General features: G+C 35.4%; 3 protein-coding genes across 3 annotated transcripts; all 3 read left to right on the forward strand.

Moving 5' to 3' along the window:
• Positions 1–2,013: 2,013 nt before the first annotated feature.
• LOC142173556 (uncharacterized) lies at positions 2,014–2,424 on the forward strand. The gene has a single exon (XM_075239169.1). The coding sequence runs from the start codon at positions 2,014–2,016 to the stop codon at positions 2,422–2,424; it is 411 nt and encodes a 136-aa protein (XP_075095270.1).
• Positions 2,425–2,985: 561 nt separating this feature from the next.
• Positions 2,986–6,599, forward strand: LOC107773341 (uncharacterized). Its single transcript, XM_075238028.1, has 6 exons — positions 2,986–3,385; positions 3,842–4,077; positions 4,156–4,414; positions 5,708–5,887; positions 5,965–6,120; positions 6,215–6,599. The coding sequence occupies exons 1-6, from the start codon at positions 3,356–3,358 to the stop codon at positions 6,386–6,388; spliced, it is 1,035 nt and encodes a 344-aa protein (XP_075094129.1). The 5' UTR covers positions 2,986–3,355; the 3' UTR covers positions 6,389–6,599.
• A 3,579-nt stretch (positions 6,600–10,178) lies between these two features.
• On the forward strand, positions 10,179–15,724 carry LOC107786744 (polyadenylate-binding protein RBP47-like). Its single transcript, NM_001325422.1, is given in 8 exon segments — positions 10,179–10,359; positions 10,361–10,398; positions 10,401–10,550; positions 12,170–12,647; positions 13,271–13,353; positions 13,466–13,596; positions 14,928–15,024; positions 15,342–15,724. Coding segments are annotated over 8 exon segments (1,290 nt in total). The 5' UTR covers positions 10,179–10,217; the 3' UTR covers positions 15,513–15,724.
• The last annotated feature ends 794 nt before the right edge of the window (positions 15,725–16,518 follow it).

Here is a 16,518-nt window from a genome sequence, read left to right on the forward strand (position 1 = left end):
CGTGTTTTCAAGATTTATAATGTATAGATGCTCATGTATTCAGTGACACCAGGTTTTAGGAGTGTTTGTATCGGTATTTGCGAGATTTTTATATTGTATTTAAATATTATGTTTTCAAACTTAAAGGAAATCGTGGGTTATTGATGTTATCGGCTTGCCTAGTATTGAGAATAGGCGTCATCACGGCATGTGAGATTTTGGGTCATGACAAATATAGATATAGATAGATAAATAGATAGATAGATAGATATAGAAATATAAATATAAATAAATTATAATTTATATATTCAAATCTAATATATATACACCATATAAAAAAAATTATAAGTTCAGATGAACTTAAGGCAACTCCATCCGCCCATTGCTTCTGTCCAACATGCAGTTTTTTGGTGTTGTTATACCTTTCCTCTCAATTCGAAAAAAGCTTTTTGAACACACCGCACTAAAGCACGGGTCAAGCAGTGGACTAGAGGCCGAGAGCATCAGCGGAATGTGCATCCCAATACACAGAAATACTCGTTGAAATTCCAATGTCAGTACTCCCATTGCTTATCATAAAGAGTCTGGTCGAGAACTTATACTACATTTATTTTTATTTTTTTTGGGGTAAATTACTTGCACTACAAATTCCCCTTTCCTGAGGTGGAGACATTGAGGTTGTTATTCTCGTCCGAATCTTTTTGTTTTCACCTATGTTAGTTGCTTGTTTGTGAATATTAAACATATTTCTATCTCATGACAAAGACATAAGTTAATGGAAATTGTAAGAGCCACAATTTCTTTTCTTTTTCGTTAAAATCATCTTTGCTTGATTTTTCTTTTCTAAGTTCAATAAAAACAGTTCACACCTTCAAGATTTATAGTATACTAGTGATATCAATGAAAATGTCCCACAAAATAGGTCATATTTCCTTTAGCACTCACCTTTTAATAAAATTTTTTAGATGCATGCTAAAAATTGATATGCAGAAAGCTTATGACTCAGTTGAGTGGATTTTTCTGGAGCAAATTCTAGTTAGTCTAAATTTCCCTAATATTTTTGTAAAATGAATTATGGGGTGTGTTAGAACTGTTTCTTATTCTGTACTCATTAATGAAAAGCCTACTAAACCCTTTAAGGCTAGGAAGGGATTGAAGCAAGGAGACCCCCTTTTTCCTTTCTTATTTGTCCTGGCAATGGAATATCTTAGTAGGCTTCTCAAGCAATTAGGAAAACTTCCTGATTTCAATTTTCATCCTAAATGTGCTAAAATGAATCTGATCCAGTTGAGATTTATAGATGACTTACTCTTATTTTGTAGAGGGGATGTTATGTCTGTTCATATGCTATTTGATAGGTTTCAAAGTTTTTCTAAGGCCTCTGGTTTGGTTGCAAACTTGAGTAAAAGCTCTGTTTACTATGGAGGTGTTACACATGAGGTTCAAAATGATATTCAGAATCTCTTGGGATTCAGCAAGGGGAACTCTCTATTAGATACTTAGAGGTCCCTCTAAGCACCAAAAGAGTTTTTGTCGTTCAATGCCAGCCTCTTTTGGATAAAATGTTGGGAAGGATTAAATCTTGGACTACTAGATTCTTATCCTATGATGGCAGATCCCAATTGATAAAGTCAGTGTTGTTCTCTATACAAGTCTTCTGGGCTCAGATCTTCATCTTACCTAAGAAAGTTGTAAAGTTATTGAAGCTACTTGTAGGAATTTTCTTTGGTCTAGTGGTACTGAGTTGTCAAAAAAGTTTTGTTAGCTTGGGATAGGGTCTGTTATCCAAGGTCTGCAAGTGGTTTAAATATTCTAGACATTGCAGTTTGGAATAAAGCGGCAATTAGTAAAATGTTATGGAATATTTGTAGGAAAAAAGATAAACTTTGGGTGAGGTGGATTCAATGTTACTATGGGAGGAACAAGAATATGTTTGAAGATGTCCCGAAGCAAGCATCTTGGATTGTTCGGAAGATTTTGAAAGCCACAAAGTACTTTAATGAAGCAGGCTATATATTGAATGAGGTATAAAGTATGAAGAAGTTCTCTACAAAGCAATTTTACTTGAAGTTAAGGGATACATTCCAGAAAGTAGCATGGAGGAAACTTGTGTGTAACAACCAAAGTTTACCCAAATGGATTTTCATATTGAGATTGGCTGCACTTGAGAGATTGTATACAAAAGATAGATTATTCAAGTGGGGTGTGACTCAAGATCAATTTTGTCTCTTATGCGGGCAAGACCATGAAAGCTTGGCCCATTTGTTCTTTACCTGTGAGACCACTGCACAACTCTGGAAGAAGCTGCTCAACTGGATAGGTGTCACTAGAAATCTAATGGTCTGGGAAGATGAACTACAGTGGGGGATGCAACATGCTAGTAGGAGCAGTTCAAGAGTTGAGGTATACAGAATGCTACTAGCGGTTGCTGTTTACCATGTGTGAATGGAAAGGAATTATAGAGTGTTTCAAGGCAAGCAACAGAGTATTGAGGTAGTAACAAGATCTATAGTTCAAGAAATCCATTTTAGAGGTTCAATGAAGGTGAAGATTGCAAAGTGGCTTGAGAGCTTAAACTACTACCCAGCCTAAATACTTTTGGTATTGAGACGATCTTTTTGCTATTTTAGTTTCTAAGATTAGACCGGAGGTTGGGACTTGATGTCCAACATTCAGGGTTTGTATGTTGTACTCCAATTTTGATAATAAAAATCTAACTAATTACCAAAAAATTAATAAATTGAAATTTCAAATAGTTTATACTAGAAGAATGTCAGAAAGTTTTAGAAAGAAGTAGAAATTAGGATTAGACGAAATCCGGAGTATGTTAATCCTTTTTCAAGTGGATACATGAGCTGAGGTAGATAAACTAAACGGTAAAACGTGTAAATTTTTTAAGGATGAATAGCGGTGAAATTGCAAGTAATGATTAAATTTCCTTGACTAAATCAAAGCCCGATTAAAACGACGCCGTTATCATATCATTTTCTGTTTTTCCTGTCATTCGGATTCGGATCGTACCAGACCTGGGATTCCACATAATTTGCAAAGAGGAAGTCAGGAAGAAGAGGTGTAAATCAGAAGGAAAGCTCAAAAATACAAAAAAGAGAAAAAGAAAGCAAAAAGGAGGAGCGTGAAAATTGAACAAAAGGCTCACTAAAGAACACTCTCATTATAGTGTTCTTCACGAGAAAAAGCTTACCCCAGCTCTCTTTTTCTACATATATATACTGTTTACATAAATAAATGTTTCTGCATGTATTGAGAAGGAGTGGAGGAATAAGATGAATAAAGCTAGAAGGAAAAAGGGGATTTTTTTTTGAATCTGGGTATCCCCAAATGCCTTTTCATTATCTTCCTTTTTGAGCACTAAACTATGGCTGACGATTTCTGTTTCTTCACCAAGGTAATGTCTTGTTTTGTTTGTTTAACATTCTTGCTTCTTTCTATATATATCATTTCGTTTTTATATTTTATCTGAAATGATATACACAACAGTGGAAAGTTTCTTCATTTGCCTTTTATCGACAACTGTATGTAATGTTATGACAACTCTAGCTGTGTTGATCTGGGTTTCTTCTCAATCTCAAGTGTTTCCTCAAATTTGAGCTTTCATTTCTTATGTCATAGCATTTGTTTCTATTTCTTGTATCTTTTCTCATCTGTAGAGTGTGACAATAATTTTTGATTATTTTGTATCTTGAATTCTAATTTGATGAAAGCCCACCTAGATTCCCTTGCCTTTTGTTTTGCTTGTTTAATTTAGGACACAAATTTATTTTGTTGAAACCCTGAAGGAAAATTTGATGTAGCAACACGAAATTTAAAATCTCAAGCATTTTAACTTTTGATTTAATTCCAGGATACTTTCATAATAAAGCCACCAAAGAAATCTCCATTGCTGCTGAGAATGGTGGTCTTATTTTTTGCAATGATATGTGGAATTTATATATGTTCAATTTGTCTGAAACAAATTGGTTCGCGTTCCAGTGGACCGGTCACCAGTATTCATGTGGTTGAAAGGCCATGTGAGGCGACAAATATTGAACCTTCAGAAAAACCTTATCTGCACTTCCCCAAGCCAAAAACTTTTAGCCGGTGAGATATTGACAATCTGTTAGTATGTTTTAGTATCTCATTGTGGATAAAATTACTGACTAAATCCTGCTGTATCAGGGCTGAGTGTGCTTGTAATCCTGTAAGGTTTTTCGCAATTTTGTCCACTCAGAGATCTGGTAGTGGATGGTTTGAAACATTGTTGAACAGCCATATGAATATAAGCTCTAATGGGGAGATTTTTTCTGTTAAAGCCCGGAAAAGTAATGCATCAACGATTTTGGAAACATTGGACAAACTCTATAACCTAGACTTTTTGACCAGCGCTTCCAAGAATGAATGCACAGCTGCAGTTGGTCTGAAGTGGATGCTTAATCAGGTGGGTGCCATTTTTAAAATTCTATTTGTCATGTCTGTTCCTAAATATGTGATCACGAGAACATAACTACGTAGAGAACGTAGCTGTGATTTATAGAAAACCTTCTGTAAACTCGATTCATTTTATCAACATTGTGTGCTAGTCGTCAGTGATTTATATAGTGGATATATGAGGTTGCTTCTTGAGTTTTCAAACGTGAAGTTGGCATGTTTGTCTATCATCTGAATTTGCTCTTTTCATTAAGCTGTCATTTCGGTTGTATAAACACATAATTTTGATTAAGGAATTTAAAAAGGGGAAGATTGTTGGTGGAATTTCACAATGGAGTATTCAGTACCTAGCTGTGTTAGCTCGTCTTGAAACGTTTCTTTTCTTCTTCTTCATATGTTGGTTCATATGTGAAACATGCTAGCTTTGTTTTCAGAATTTGGGCCGATGTCTTTTACTTATACTCACTAAACTGTATGTATGTGTTTGAATATGTGGTTATCACGTCTCAATTCTGGACTTGCATAATTAGTTAAGTTATGATGGTTTCTTATCACTTGTCTGCCGCTTTAATATGGTAAATAGTAGATGGAACAACAGTAGTACCGGAATAATGAGTAAGATAGGGACTCGGAGTCCTTTGCTCGAACGAAACTAGATCATGTGGAAAATCATATGGAATATTTAATGTTGATATTTTGTACCATGCTAAAATACCAATCCTTGAAGTACTACAAGCATTGTGATTTCAGGAAAAAAAAGTATGTGATGTGTATTTTAGTAGAAAAATACGAAGTTCCCCTTTACCTCCCTTGGCTCCCCCCCCCCCCCCAAAAAAAAAAGAAGAAAAAAAACCAACCTGTTTCGTTTGAAAAGTAAGATGTATTAAAATTCAAAATTAATTGGCTAGAAAGGGACTCAATCCTATGGATATGTAAGATACAGATTTCCAATCCTAGCAAGAAAGGGAAATAGATACTCAATTTAAAGTGATAAACATAATTTCATACTCGATCTCGTGGATACATATAGGAGTAGTTTTTTGCGGAAAGCCATATCCGATGTCACCACTGATCTACCCATGTACAATGGAAACTAGGTAGAAAAAAATTGTGAAAATTGGTCTCCGTGATACATCGCCTTATGAATAACTACATCATGTAAAAATTGGTCTACACGATACATCACCTTGTGAAGAACTAGATCATGTAAACACTGAAATTACCTTACGCTTTGGTGGCTTGGTTCCTCATGTCATGGTTATGGATCATGATGGACTGCATGGGCATTTCTATGTTATTACAGGGTCTATTACAGCATCATGAGGAAATTGTTGAGTACTTCAAAAGGAGAGGAGTTTCTGCAATTTTTCTCTTCAGAAGAAATCTTTTGCGCAGAATGGTTTCGATACTAGCAAATTCCTATGATCAGAATGCTAAGATGTTAAACGGAACCCATAAGTCTCATGTGCATTCTCCTGTGGAGGTCAGTCTAATAAATCCCTATGATGTAGAGATACATGCTTATGTCTTCATGCTGTCCTATGCAATCATGTTTTGCAGGCTGAGATACTCGCAAGTTACAAGCCTACGATAAACACAACCACGTTGATCACTAACCTAAAACAAGTACAGGATATGGCTGCTAACGCTTTGGAGTACTTTAAGAGCACGCGGCATATAATCTTGTTCTATGAGGACATAATAAAAAATCGGACTGTAAGATATTGCATATTCTACTGTATCCCTGATGTTTTGGTTCTCTTGTGAGGAAGTTCGTTTTATATGCCTACTTCCTATCGTTTTGTCACAGATACTGAATGATGTGCAAGATTTCCTGAAAGTTCCAAGAATGGACCTCCATAGTCGTCAAGTGAAGATACACAAGGGGCCATTGTCTTCACAAGTTGAAAATTGGAGCGATGTTGAAAAGACGCTCGAGGGAACATCTTATCAAAGCTTCCTACATGCAGATTACAAAATATAAATGTGCAGTCCTTGTGTATATGTAGCTTGTGTTGTTTGACTTTATTCTTTCATTATTTATGTGTAAGCAGAAGCTAAAAGGGGAACTTCTGGTTAAGATTTTGGTTGCAGCAGGCTGTCTTCGAGTTCCCAATTTTGGGTATGTATTTGACTCTTCATGTTAAATAGGTTTTCTAAGCTGACTGAATGAAATTAGCAATTTTGATCTCGAACCTTTTCTTCTCCCATCATTTTGGAATTATGATATTAATTCAATGTGGCATTGCATTTTCCACTGTAGGTAAATCACACATGTGACATAGTCCATTACGATTTCAATACCATTTACTCCTAGTTCTCATAGCCGAATTAGAGAACTGTGAGACTTAATTGGTCACCACGAGAATGAGTAAAGTTGGTGAAAATATACCTGGAAAAAACAATAGACCAAAACAACCAAATGTTTAGCATTCATTGCCTTCATTTGATGCTAGTACCTAGAGCTTTGATCATACAAGCTTAATCATTAAATTGTTTGTATCCAGTATCCACCAACCAAGTATGGCGTAAAATGGAAGAAGAGAAGTCAAACGATTTAAGGTTTTTTAAATCTGTTTGTAAACAAGAAAGTTAATGGTTTGTTACGTTAAATAATGTCCGGTTACAGTTATTATGCTAATGTGCATTTGAACCAAAATATAAAGTCAATGGCAAGCATATGCGCTTGTACATTAGCATCTCGTTTTATGTACTTGGTATGGACATAGTGGTCACTCTTCTGTACTTGAGTACTTAGTTGATGAAATTGACTGCTCTTTGGTTGGCCCAAAATCATCAGTGGTCTAGTTTGTAATGTGGCTTTATTACTCCACGTACCAATTAGGTTAAGTCTCCAAAAGAAGAAAAAAAAATCACCTCATATTAAAAGTGGAGACGCAATTCAGAATTTTGAGTACGTGAATTTTAAGTGATTGTAATTTACTTTGCACATATTATTCTCTTACTTTTTTCAAGTATATACAGCTTGAGCTAGAAGAAATGTATATATATTATTACAAATGCAGTGTTGTTAACTCTACTCATGATTATAAAATGGGTTAAACTAGGGTTGTCTAAGGGGAGGGTATTACCCGTACCCGTATCGGTCCGTACTGGTACCGATACCGCACTATCGGTCTGAATTGGGGATAAAGGTGAGGGATTTGGGTAAAGAGTAAGGGTAATGGGAGAGTACCGAAAAAAATACCCTTAGTACCGGTCTGGTTGGTACCCTTAAGGTACCATAGCGGTACCGGATCGGTACCCTTACGTTTTTTTAAAAAAAATGTAATTGTTTTTGTACCGTTAGCCAATGGCCAATAACGACTATTTTTGCCCCTCTAGCCCCTCACACCCCATACCCCCTAATTTATGTTTTTAACCCCCTAAATTTGTTCAAATACACTTCGATCTTATTCTAAAACTATAAATACCCTATTTCATTCTTTCAATTTTCACACAAAACTCTCTCTCTCTCTCTCTCTCTCTCTCTCTCTCTCTCTCTCTCTCTCTCTCTCTCTCTCTCTCTCTCTCTCTCTCTCTCTCTCTCTCTATATATATATATATATATATATATATATATATATAAATTGCATTCATTCCAACTCATATTAATTTTTTCATTTATTTTTGTTATAATTATGTTGCTATTTATTGTAATTTTAATTATTTATTATTAAAAATAGCTCCTAAACTGGTAAAATTTTTTTTGTAATAGATCTATTAAGGGTAGTGCTAAGAAAGGGGGTCCTCGTTTTGAAACAATTCCTAATCAGTCCGGGTTTAGGCGTTACATACAAGAAAAATATAATCTTGGCCTTCCATAAATAATTCAAGAAGACGATGATGCCTATAGTGAAATACGATATGCCGGAGACAATGGGGACGCAGAAGAGCAAGTGCTATCAATTTCAAGTGAAGAACCAATAGAAATTATTAAAAAATTCTGTAAATTGTAAAAAATATGTAATTTTATTTTTATAAGTATTAAAATAAAAGTATTGAATTTTTTTCATCCATTAAAGTTTGTTTGTATTTAAATATAATTTTTAAAAGTTTTTAATTTAAAATTACCCCTAAGTGTTGGTACCTCACCCTTATGACCGGTAAGGGTACTGGTAGGATACCAGTAAAATTACCCTTACCCCGTACCTTCAAATCCCCTTAACAAAAGTACCTTTAAGGAACCCTCCCTTTACCAGTATCCTCCGCGTACCCTTAACCCTTAAGAACTCATTACCTTCCCCTTAGACAATCCTAGGTTAAACATGAATTATTTTGAAAAGGTGTTTATTAGAAGTCTCAAGCTTAATTTAATTGGGTTGTTACATTTTTCCCCTCTTATTAAACAAGATAATTAAATGAATCATCTCCTTTGGTTTCCTAAGGTTTATTTATCTTCATAAATGAAATATACGAGTCTCATAAGCTTTAAACTGGTAATAAGGAACCAACGATCTTGTAATTATTCTTTGTACCAACCATAAAGGAATTAATGATTTTAGAAAGATAATTTTCTTACTACATACAATCAGAATACTAATAAGTTGCTAAAATATTACCTTATCTTATGACGAATATATATACTATTATTTTTGAGAAGAAAATGTAAACCCCCATTAGATCCAATATACAACAATGAGATGATGTCTTTGACTGTGCAGTTCTTTTCGAGGACAAAATCGACAGAGTTTATATTTCCAAGTTGCAATAATAATTCAGAAGATCTAGTACTATAATTGATAGAAATATTTCAACAATAGACTTAATTATTCTGAACTAGGTTTTGAGCACAAAAGCCACACCGTGAAAACAACGGAACGGAGTTGTAAAATCTAGCGACATCTTCACACGTCAACATGGACAGATGACCAGCATGTGCCTTACGCGGGACGACATGCTGGCCATGAACACATACAAACAACCACCCAACGGTAAAAACTTTCTCGATCCATGTTTTCGCCGAATAGTATCACTTCCTCCTATCATTTTACCTTTGGCACACACATTAAAAAAATATGAACTCCTAAAAAAAAAATTAATATATTAACTAAATTAACCTTAATTAATTGTTATCTTGATACATTATAATATATAAATAAGGACAAATTTTTTTAAAAAATAAAATTAATTTCTTCTTAATTATATAAATAAATACGTATTTTGGATTAAAATAAAAAGATAAAATAGTCACTTATTATGGATTTAATAAATTAAACTGAAAATAAGTGTTAACTAACTGTAGTTAAGTAATAACAGCGCTTTCGAGAACAAATTTAATGTATTGATTGAATTACGTAGCTAACAGTAAACAATAAGTATGATTAAATTTCTCCTGTCAACAGTTTAACGTTAGCTCAAAATATCATGTACGAAATGGACGGTTGCCGTCACGAACCGCCGATAAATGTTTGACTTCAAAGAAAAGCTACGATGAGGAAAGGGACCCACGTTTGCCACCGCGTATCAGTTGGTCCTACAACCAACTTGTCTCTAAACTTGTTCATCAACGGCCACCCTCAAACCCTCGCTTCTCAATTGGACGGTCAAAATTGAACGTCGTTACGCACGAGAGAGAGACCCTAGATCTCTATTAGTATCTTTCTTCGTTATATAGTAAGCCGACTCTCTTTTAGTCTCCCTCTTTTCTTCTTCCTCTCTCTCGTGACCCAGATACCCATTGCTCATTCTCTCTCTCTCTAAAACTTCCTTATAAAAAGCGTGAAGTAACTAGAGAGAGAGACAGAGAGAGAGAGACAGAGAGAGAGAGAGAGGAAGAGGTGGTAAAATTGATAAGTGAAATTGGTGGGAAAATGAACGGAGGAGATATGAATCAGCAACAGCAACAGCAGCAGCAACAACAACAGCAGCAACAACAACAACAGTGGATGGCGATGCAGCAGTATCAACAGCAATGGATGGCGATGCAGTATCCAGCAGCAGCAATGGCGATGCAGCAACAGATGATGTATGGTCAGCAATACATGCCTTACTATCAGCAACATCAACAACAGCAGCAGAAGATGCAGCAGTCCCCTACTCAGATTCAGAGCTCATCTGAAGATAATAAAACGATCTGGATTGGTGATCTTCAGCAGTGGATGGATGAAAGTTATCTTCATTCTTGCTTTTCTCAAGCTGGCGAGGTTCGCCTTTTTCTCCCATTTATCTCTATCATTCAAGTTTCCTAGCATTCCCTGCTTGTATATTCGTTAAATATCTGTTCAGCTGGTTTTGAGTACTGATTGTCGTGATTTCATTGCTTTATAAATTTTAGTCAATTATAAGTAATGTGAAGTGCCAAATCCTGTATTGTAGTTAAGAAGAACTCACTCACCCTATTTAACTTGCAATTTGTTGCGAACATGATTTCACCTTACGGAGATCTCAGTCATTTCAGAGGTCTGAGATTCAAAGGAGAATTCTTGGGATCTTGTATCGCCTCTATTTTTATTAGGGGTTTCCTCTGTTGGTCATCTAAAAGGGAAGATTCCAGGTCAAATATCGAATTCTAGTTCGTTAGCTGTATGGAGTATTTGATTTTCATGATTAATTTCTTTATTGACTTTAGTCAGTTAAAAGTAATGTGAAGTGTTAAATCTTGTATCATGGTTAAGGTGAAGAAACTAACCCTATTTAACTTGCTGTTATTTGCGAACAAGATTTGACCTTTACTGAGATCCGAGTCAATGCAGCGGTCTGAGATTCAAAGAAGAATCCTCCGGATCCTGTCACCTCTATTTTCCTTAGGGTATTTTTCCTTTTGGAAAGTGTGGACTGTGGAGAACTTCGAGTCAAATATTGTATTCTAGTTTGTGAAGCTAGAAATATCTCCCCACACAAAAATGTTGGGGATAAGAAGAATTCTAAATGCATTTGAATATACAGAAAAGGGCAGTTTTCGTGCCTTAATTTCTCACTGTTACATTCTAAAAGGACATCATCAAGTAGTTAACTCGGCATCCAGTTTGTCGTAGAAATTCACCTTGGGTTCGAATTTGGGGATTTGAGTCAGTAAAAAGATAAATTTAACTAGATTGAGACATAAGTATTGTTAGCTTTGTGAGAATTCTTATTACCAGGAAACGGCTAAGAAGCCCAAAATGGCAAGTCTCTAGGAGAAGCAAGAAGGCGAAGAATGAAACAGAAAGAAAGAGGAAGCTGTTTCAGGTAGTATTATGTATAGTATATTGTTAGAGGGAACTTAGAAGAATAAGAAGGCCAGAATGTTTTAAAGAAGAAGTCAAGGAGGTACATGATGGCGAGGAAGGATGAAGCCCTGGGAAAATAGAAAAAAAGGAGAAGAAGAGAAGGAAAGAAGAAAGAGAATGAGAAGCGGTGAAGAGAGAATATCTTAGTTTTTGAATTTTCGGGAATATCTCCGCTGATGTATTAGTTTTAGTTGTTCTTGTTTTAAGATTATTTGTGACAGAGGTTGGTGATATTGTTATAGCTACTAAACTTGAAGCAAGAAGCTTTGATCTTAGCTTGTTCAATGGTAAAACACTAGAGAATGGAGTAAATGCGGATGCCAAAAAGCTTTTCCTTTCTCAAAACAGAGATTAGAGATGGACGTGAAATTGGACCAGCTGCATTTAAATCTTGTGGGAACCTTTTATTTTGTGGTTGAAATAAAATTATCTCAAGCATATCTTGTTCAAGCTTATACATCACTACTCATATAGAGTGCAATAGTTGATTATTAGTTTGCAATTTAAGCGTGCACTCTGTAATAGTACCTGACTATGGGTCATATATCATGCAGGTTATTTCTGTGAAAATTATTCGAAACAAGCAGACTGGTCAATCAGAGCGTTATGGATTTGTTGAGTTCAATACTCACGCAGCAGCGGAGAAAGTGCTACAGAGCTACAATGGCACTATGATGCCAAACGCAGAGCAACCCTTCCGTTTAAACTGGGCAGGCTTTAGTACTGGTGAAAAGCGTGCAGAAACTGGTTCTGATTTCTCGATTTTTGTAGGAGATTTGGCTTCTGATGTTACTGATACAATGTTGCGTGACACATTTGCTAGTAGATATCCATCTCTTAAAGGTGCAAAAGTAGTAGTAGATGCAAACACAGGCCACTCAAAAGGCTATGGCTTTGTAAGGTTTGGTGATGAAAGCGAGAGGTCTCGGGCCATGACTGAGATGAATGGTGTATATTGTTCCAGCAGGGCCATGCGTATTGGTGTTGCTACCCCAAAGAAACCATCAGCACAGCAACAATATTCTTCACAAGGTACGTGATATTGTTCCCTGGCAAGCCATTTAGCAAACTAAATATACCGGGCCTCAGATGACCATCAATGTATGCTGTTTCTAATCTTGTCATCCATATTAAATGACTTCTGCTTTCAAGATTCAAATGGACAGATTTTTCACCAAAGCGTTTTAAAGATTCTTTAGCATTGTTGCATCTTGTGGAATCTTTTTTTTAACTTCTTAAATGTTCGAATTTTATTGTTTCTAAAAAATTGAAAAAACTACTAATAATAAAAAATCTGAATCAGATCATTTTCCATTTCAATCCAGAAGTTAGTCCAATTGATGCTTGAAAAACATAATGTGATATGTTGTTTAGAGCAAGGCAGTAAATTTTTTTTAACCTGGCTGCACAAGTATTTTTTTGATAGGTAACCTGGCTGAACAAGTTATTGGTAGCAAAACATGCATACATTGATGGTCGAAACATTGAGAAAGCCTGGATGCACCAAGTTTTGCTAGATTTATTGAGCTTGATTTTCTTCTTGTAGTTTATTGTGACCAGTTATTTCTTACCTACGTGCTAGCAGTTTCATCATATGTTAAATGTCATGTTCAACTTTTATATTGAGGCTGGAACTTCTTATTCTAATTATTCAGCTGTGATATTATCTGGTGGATATGCATCAAATGGTGCTGCAACCCATGGATCCCAGTCTGATGGTGATGCATCAAACACTACAGTAAGTGCTTCTTTTTCTTGTGGAAGTTGGTCATATGTTATTTGCTCGACTCTTTAATCAACTAATACTTATAGAAAAATAGTTGGTTTCTTCTAACTTCTATTTATGGTAGATTTTTGTTGGAGGACTTGATTCTGATGTCACTGACGAGGAACTTAGGCAATCCTTTAATCAGTTTGGAGAAGTGGTCTCTGTGAAAATACCTGCTGGAAAGGGATGTGGTTTTGTACAATTTTCTGACAGGTAATTAGCTATATTGCTTGACATGAAATTCAAGGTGGTTAAGTAGCCTGTGAACTTTTTATTAGTGTATCATTGTCTGAAACATTGAGAGTGACAGAACTGATGTTACGAGTATTGAGGCACGGAGATTGATTGGTAGATATATTCAGTATCTTTCAGCATTTAATCTCATTTGATCGTGTACCATTTAAATAAATGGATTAATCCTAGATATTGAGTTAAAAAGATGAGTGGTTTGGTTTTTGATTCTTGAAAAGTTGCCTAGGACTGAACACAAATACGTTGTGAGGATAAAATGTTGTGTAAATTGTGTGCAATTGCTGTTTATTGGCGAAATATGAGTCTCATTTTTTTATATTTGATAAGATTGTGAAGTTTAAACTCTGTTTCCTATTGGTCCATCATTTTAACCTTACATTCTGCCAACTTATTATTTGTAAAGCTGGTTGCTTTATCTACCCTTTTTTTGTTTATTTTTTCCTGAACCATCCAATATTGTGTTGGTTCTCCTTGCTTTTGACAGTTATCAACTCAGCTTCATTTTTGTTCTTTATATCTTATGTTTGCACATATATTTCTTTCCTTTCTTCTATCTCACTAAGCTCCTTCTGCAAGATTCTATTATGTTCTTTCTTTCAAAGTAACTTTAACACAGCAAATCTCATCACCACCATCTTCTGCTGCTAACATTAGTGTGCGAGCAACAATAGACTATTAGCAACTGGCCTTTGAATTTCTTATCAAATATGAAAATTATTGGGGCTCTCACTTTATCTGTCCAGCCACAAGGTTCGCTGCTAGATGGTAAACTTCCTTTTGGATTCTGAGTGAAAGTAGAAATTTGTATGTAAGTAGAAGAAAAACTTTTCTGAATATGAGATCTCTTTCCTTTTTTGGTTAGGACATGAATTTTGAGCTGCCCTAAGTGTCGTGTGTAACTTGCTTGAAAGGGAATACAACTGGTGGTAAAAACCAAATCTTATGAACAAATAAAACTGAACATACTGCCAGAGTACCATAGTAAACCTAGGCAGTTAAACGGGGAAAAGACACGAAGTTTTTAGGTTATTGCTAATTTATAAAATAGAGTAGTCTTATGCTGAAGCCTTTAAATGCAGAATATGATATTTTCTTTGTGCAATTTGCAGTACAATCAAGATGTAAATATTTTTTGTTGACTTTTCCAATTCCTACATGTTTAACTGATTAAAAGATCTTTTTGCTGTACATACCTGTACCTTGTTGGTGCAATTAGTGAAATTGATCTTTCTTGTAATAATTTAAAAAAAGGAAGCATGCTTGACTACCTTCTGGGTTTTTATGTTCCGTAGGAGCTCTGCGCAGGAAGCGATACAGAAATTAAGTGGAGCAATAATTGGCAAGCAGGCAGTTCGTCTTTCCTGGGGACGAAGTCCAGCAAACAAGCAGGTAACTCCCACAGGAATATTCTTAATGTAAAATATCAACTCTTGATCAAAAAAGAAATTTTTAAAACAGGGAAAAGAGAAATCAGCCTGCTTTCCCAATAGAACAGTTAAATGACAAGGCCGGTGATCTGATCAGTCTGTGACCTTTTTAAAGTCTGACTCTTTTCCAAAATGGTCAAATGTCCTACAATGCATTCTTCCTAAAATCAACCTCGTTCACGGAATGATCTCTAATGTTCTACAAAAGCTTTCACCTTTTATTTGTTCTTGTGGTACAATGTCTTCTACAACCCGTCTTTTTGTTCTCTAATTTTGCAGATGAGAGCTGATTCTGGTAGTCAATGGAATGGGGGTTATAATGGAAGGCAAAATTATGGAGGATATGGATATGGCGCATCGCAAAATCAGGATTCTGGCATGTATGCTACTGGAGCAGCTTATGGAGCATCCTCTAATGGCTACGGGAATCACCAGCAGCCTGTTAGCTGATCTCTAGTGAACTCTGCCGCTAAATGAGAGATTGCCAAAGCTCTCTCTTCTTCCACTTTGGGGGATCAGATTTATATATGACTTATAAGCTTAAAGCATAGTGTTTGATGAGAATTTTGTAGCTGGATTTATTTTATGCTTAGTGAGTCCAAGAAATGTTAAACCTAAACTTAGAATGATTGGTGAACTTCGATTTTTCTACTGCTTTTTTCCATCTGTCTCTGTGTCTGCATCTATTTTTTGTTTTTTTGATAGACTTCACAAAACCAACTGGCTAGGTTCAAGAAATGAGGAAACATTCATGCTGAACCACATACGCCATAAGTTCTCCATTTTATCAATCCTGTTTGATCTGCCTGTCTTACTAGTTAATCCCCGTTCTAATTTATGTGAACCTATTTCCTTTTTGGTTCGTTCCAAAAAGAATGACCCCTTTCTAAATTTGAAAACAATTTAGTTTAAACTTACAATTCTACCCTTAATGAGAAACTTTTATAACCACGCAAATACTTTGGGCTCCTTTTTGATTTGTTTAGGATTACAAATTTCAAAAGTCATCATTTTTTTTTAAACTCCGTGCCCAGTCAAATAGGTTCACATAAATTGGAACGGAGATAATACTAGAAATGGCTTCGTAATCGATTTCTCTTTATGTCATTGTTCAGCATCTTCTTAGAAGCAAAAGATTCTTGTATCCAGAGCGAAAATATGCAAAGGTAGAAGCGTCAAAAAGATGACTGTATATTCATCAAATTATTTTCTGATCTTTAGTCTTTGGGGGTTAATTGGAAAAATGAGACTATAACTATGACTACGTAATATTCATCAAGCATATCGTTTTTCCATTTGTTCTTTTGTTTGTCGATAGAGACTAATTGGAAAAATGAGAAACGAGAGTAGGGAATTAAGTTCTTTCTCTGATCTGCCTTTTCCATTCTTTCGCCGAAATCAATGTGTTCAAATTTTTATCCTTGCATCGACCTTCTTTCCTTGTTATTTAAAGCGC

This window comes from Nicotiana tabacum, chromosome 19 (genome assembly GCF_000715075.1).
Source record: "Nicotiana tabacum cultivar K326 chromosome 19, ASM71507v2, whole genome shotgun sequence".
In the NCBI taxonomy this organism is placed as follows: Eukaryota; Viridiplantae; Streptophyta; class Magnoliopsida; order Solanales; family Solanaceae; genus Nicotiana; species Nicotiana tabacum.

What these genes read in the sequence shown, in the direction of transcription:
- LOC142173556 (XM_075239169.1), top strand. Translation starts at nt 2,014, where the DNA reads ATGAAGAAGTTCTCTACAAAGCAATTTTACTTGAAGTTAAGGGATACA.
- LOC107773341 (XM_075238028.1), top strand. Translation starts at nt 3,356, where the DNA reads ATGGCTGACGATTTCTGTTTCTTCACCAAG. An exon ending in AAGCCAAAAACTTTTAGCCG is followed by an intron (nt 4,078 to 4,155) that starts GTGAGATATTGA and finishes CTGCTGTATCAG; the next exon opens with GGCTGAGTGTGCTTGTAATC. An exon ending in ATGTGCATTCTCCTGTGGAG is followed by an intron (nt 5,888 to 5,964) that starts GTCAGTCTAATA and finishes CATGTTTTGCAG; the next exon opens with GCTGAGATACTCGCAAGTTA.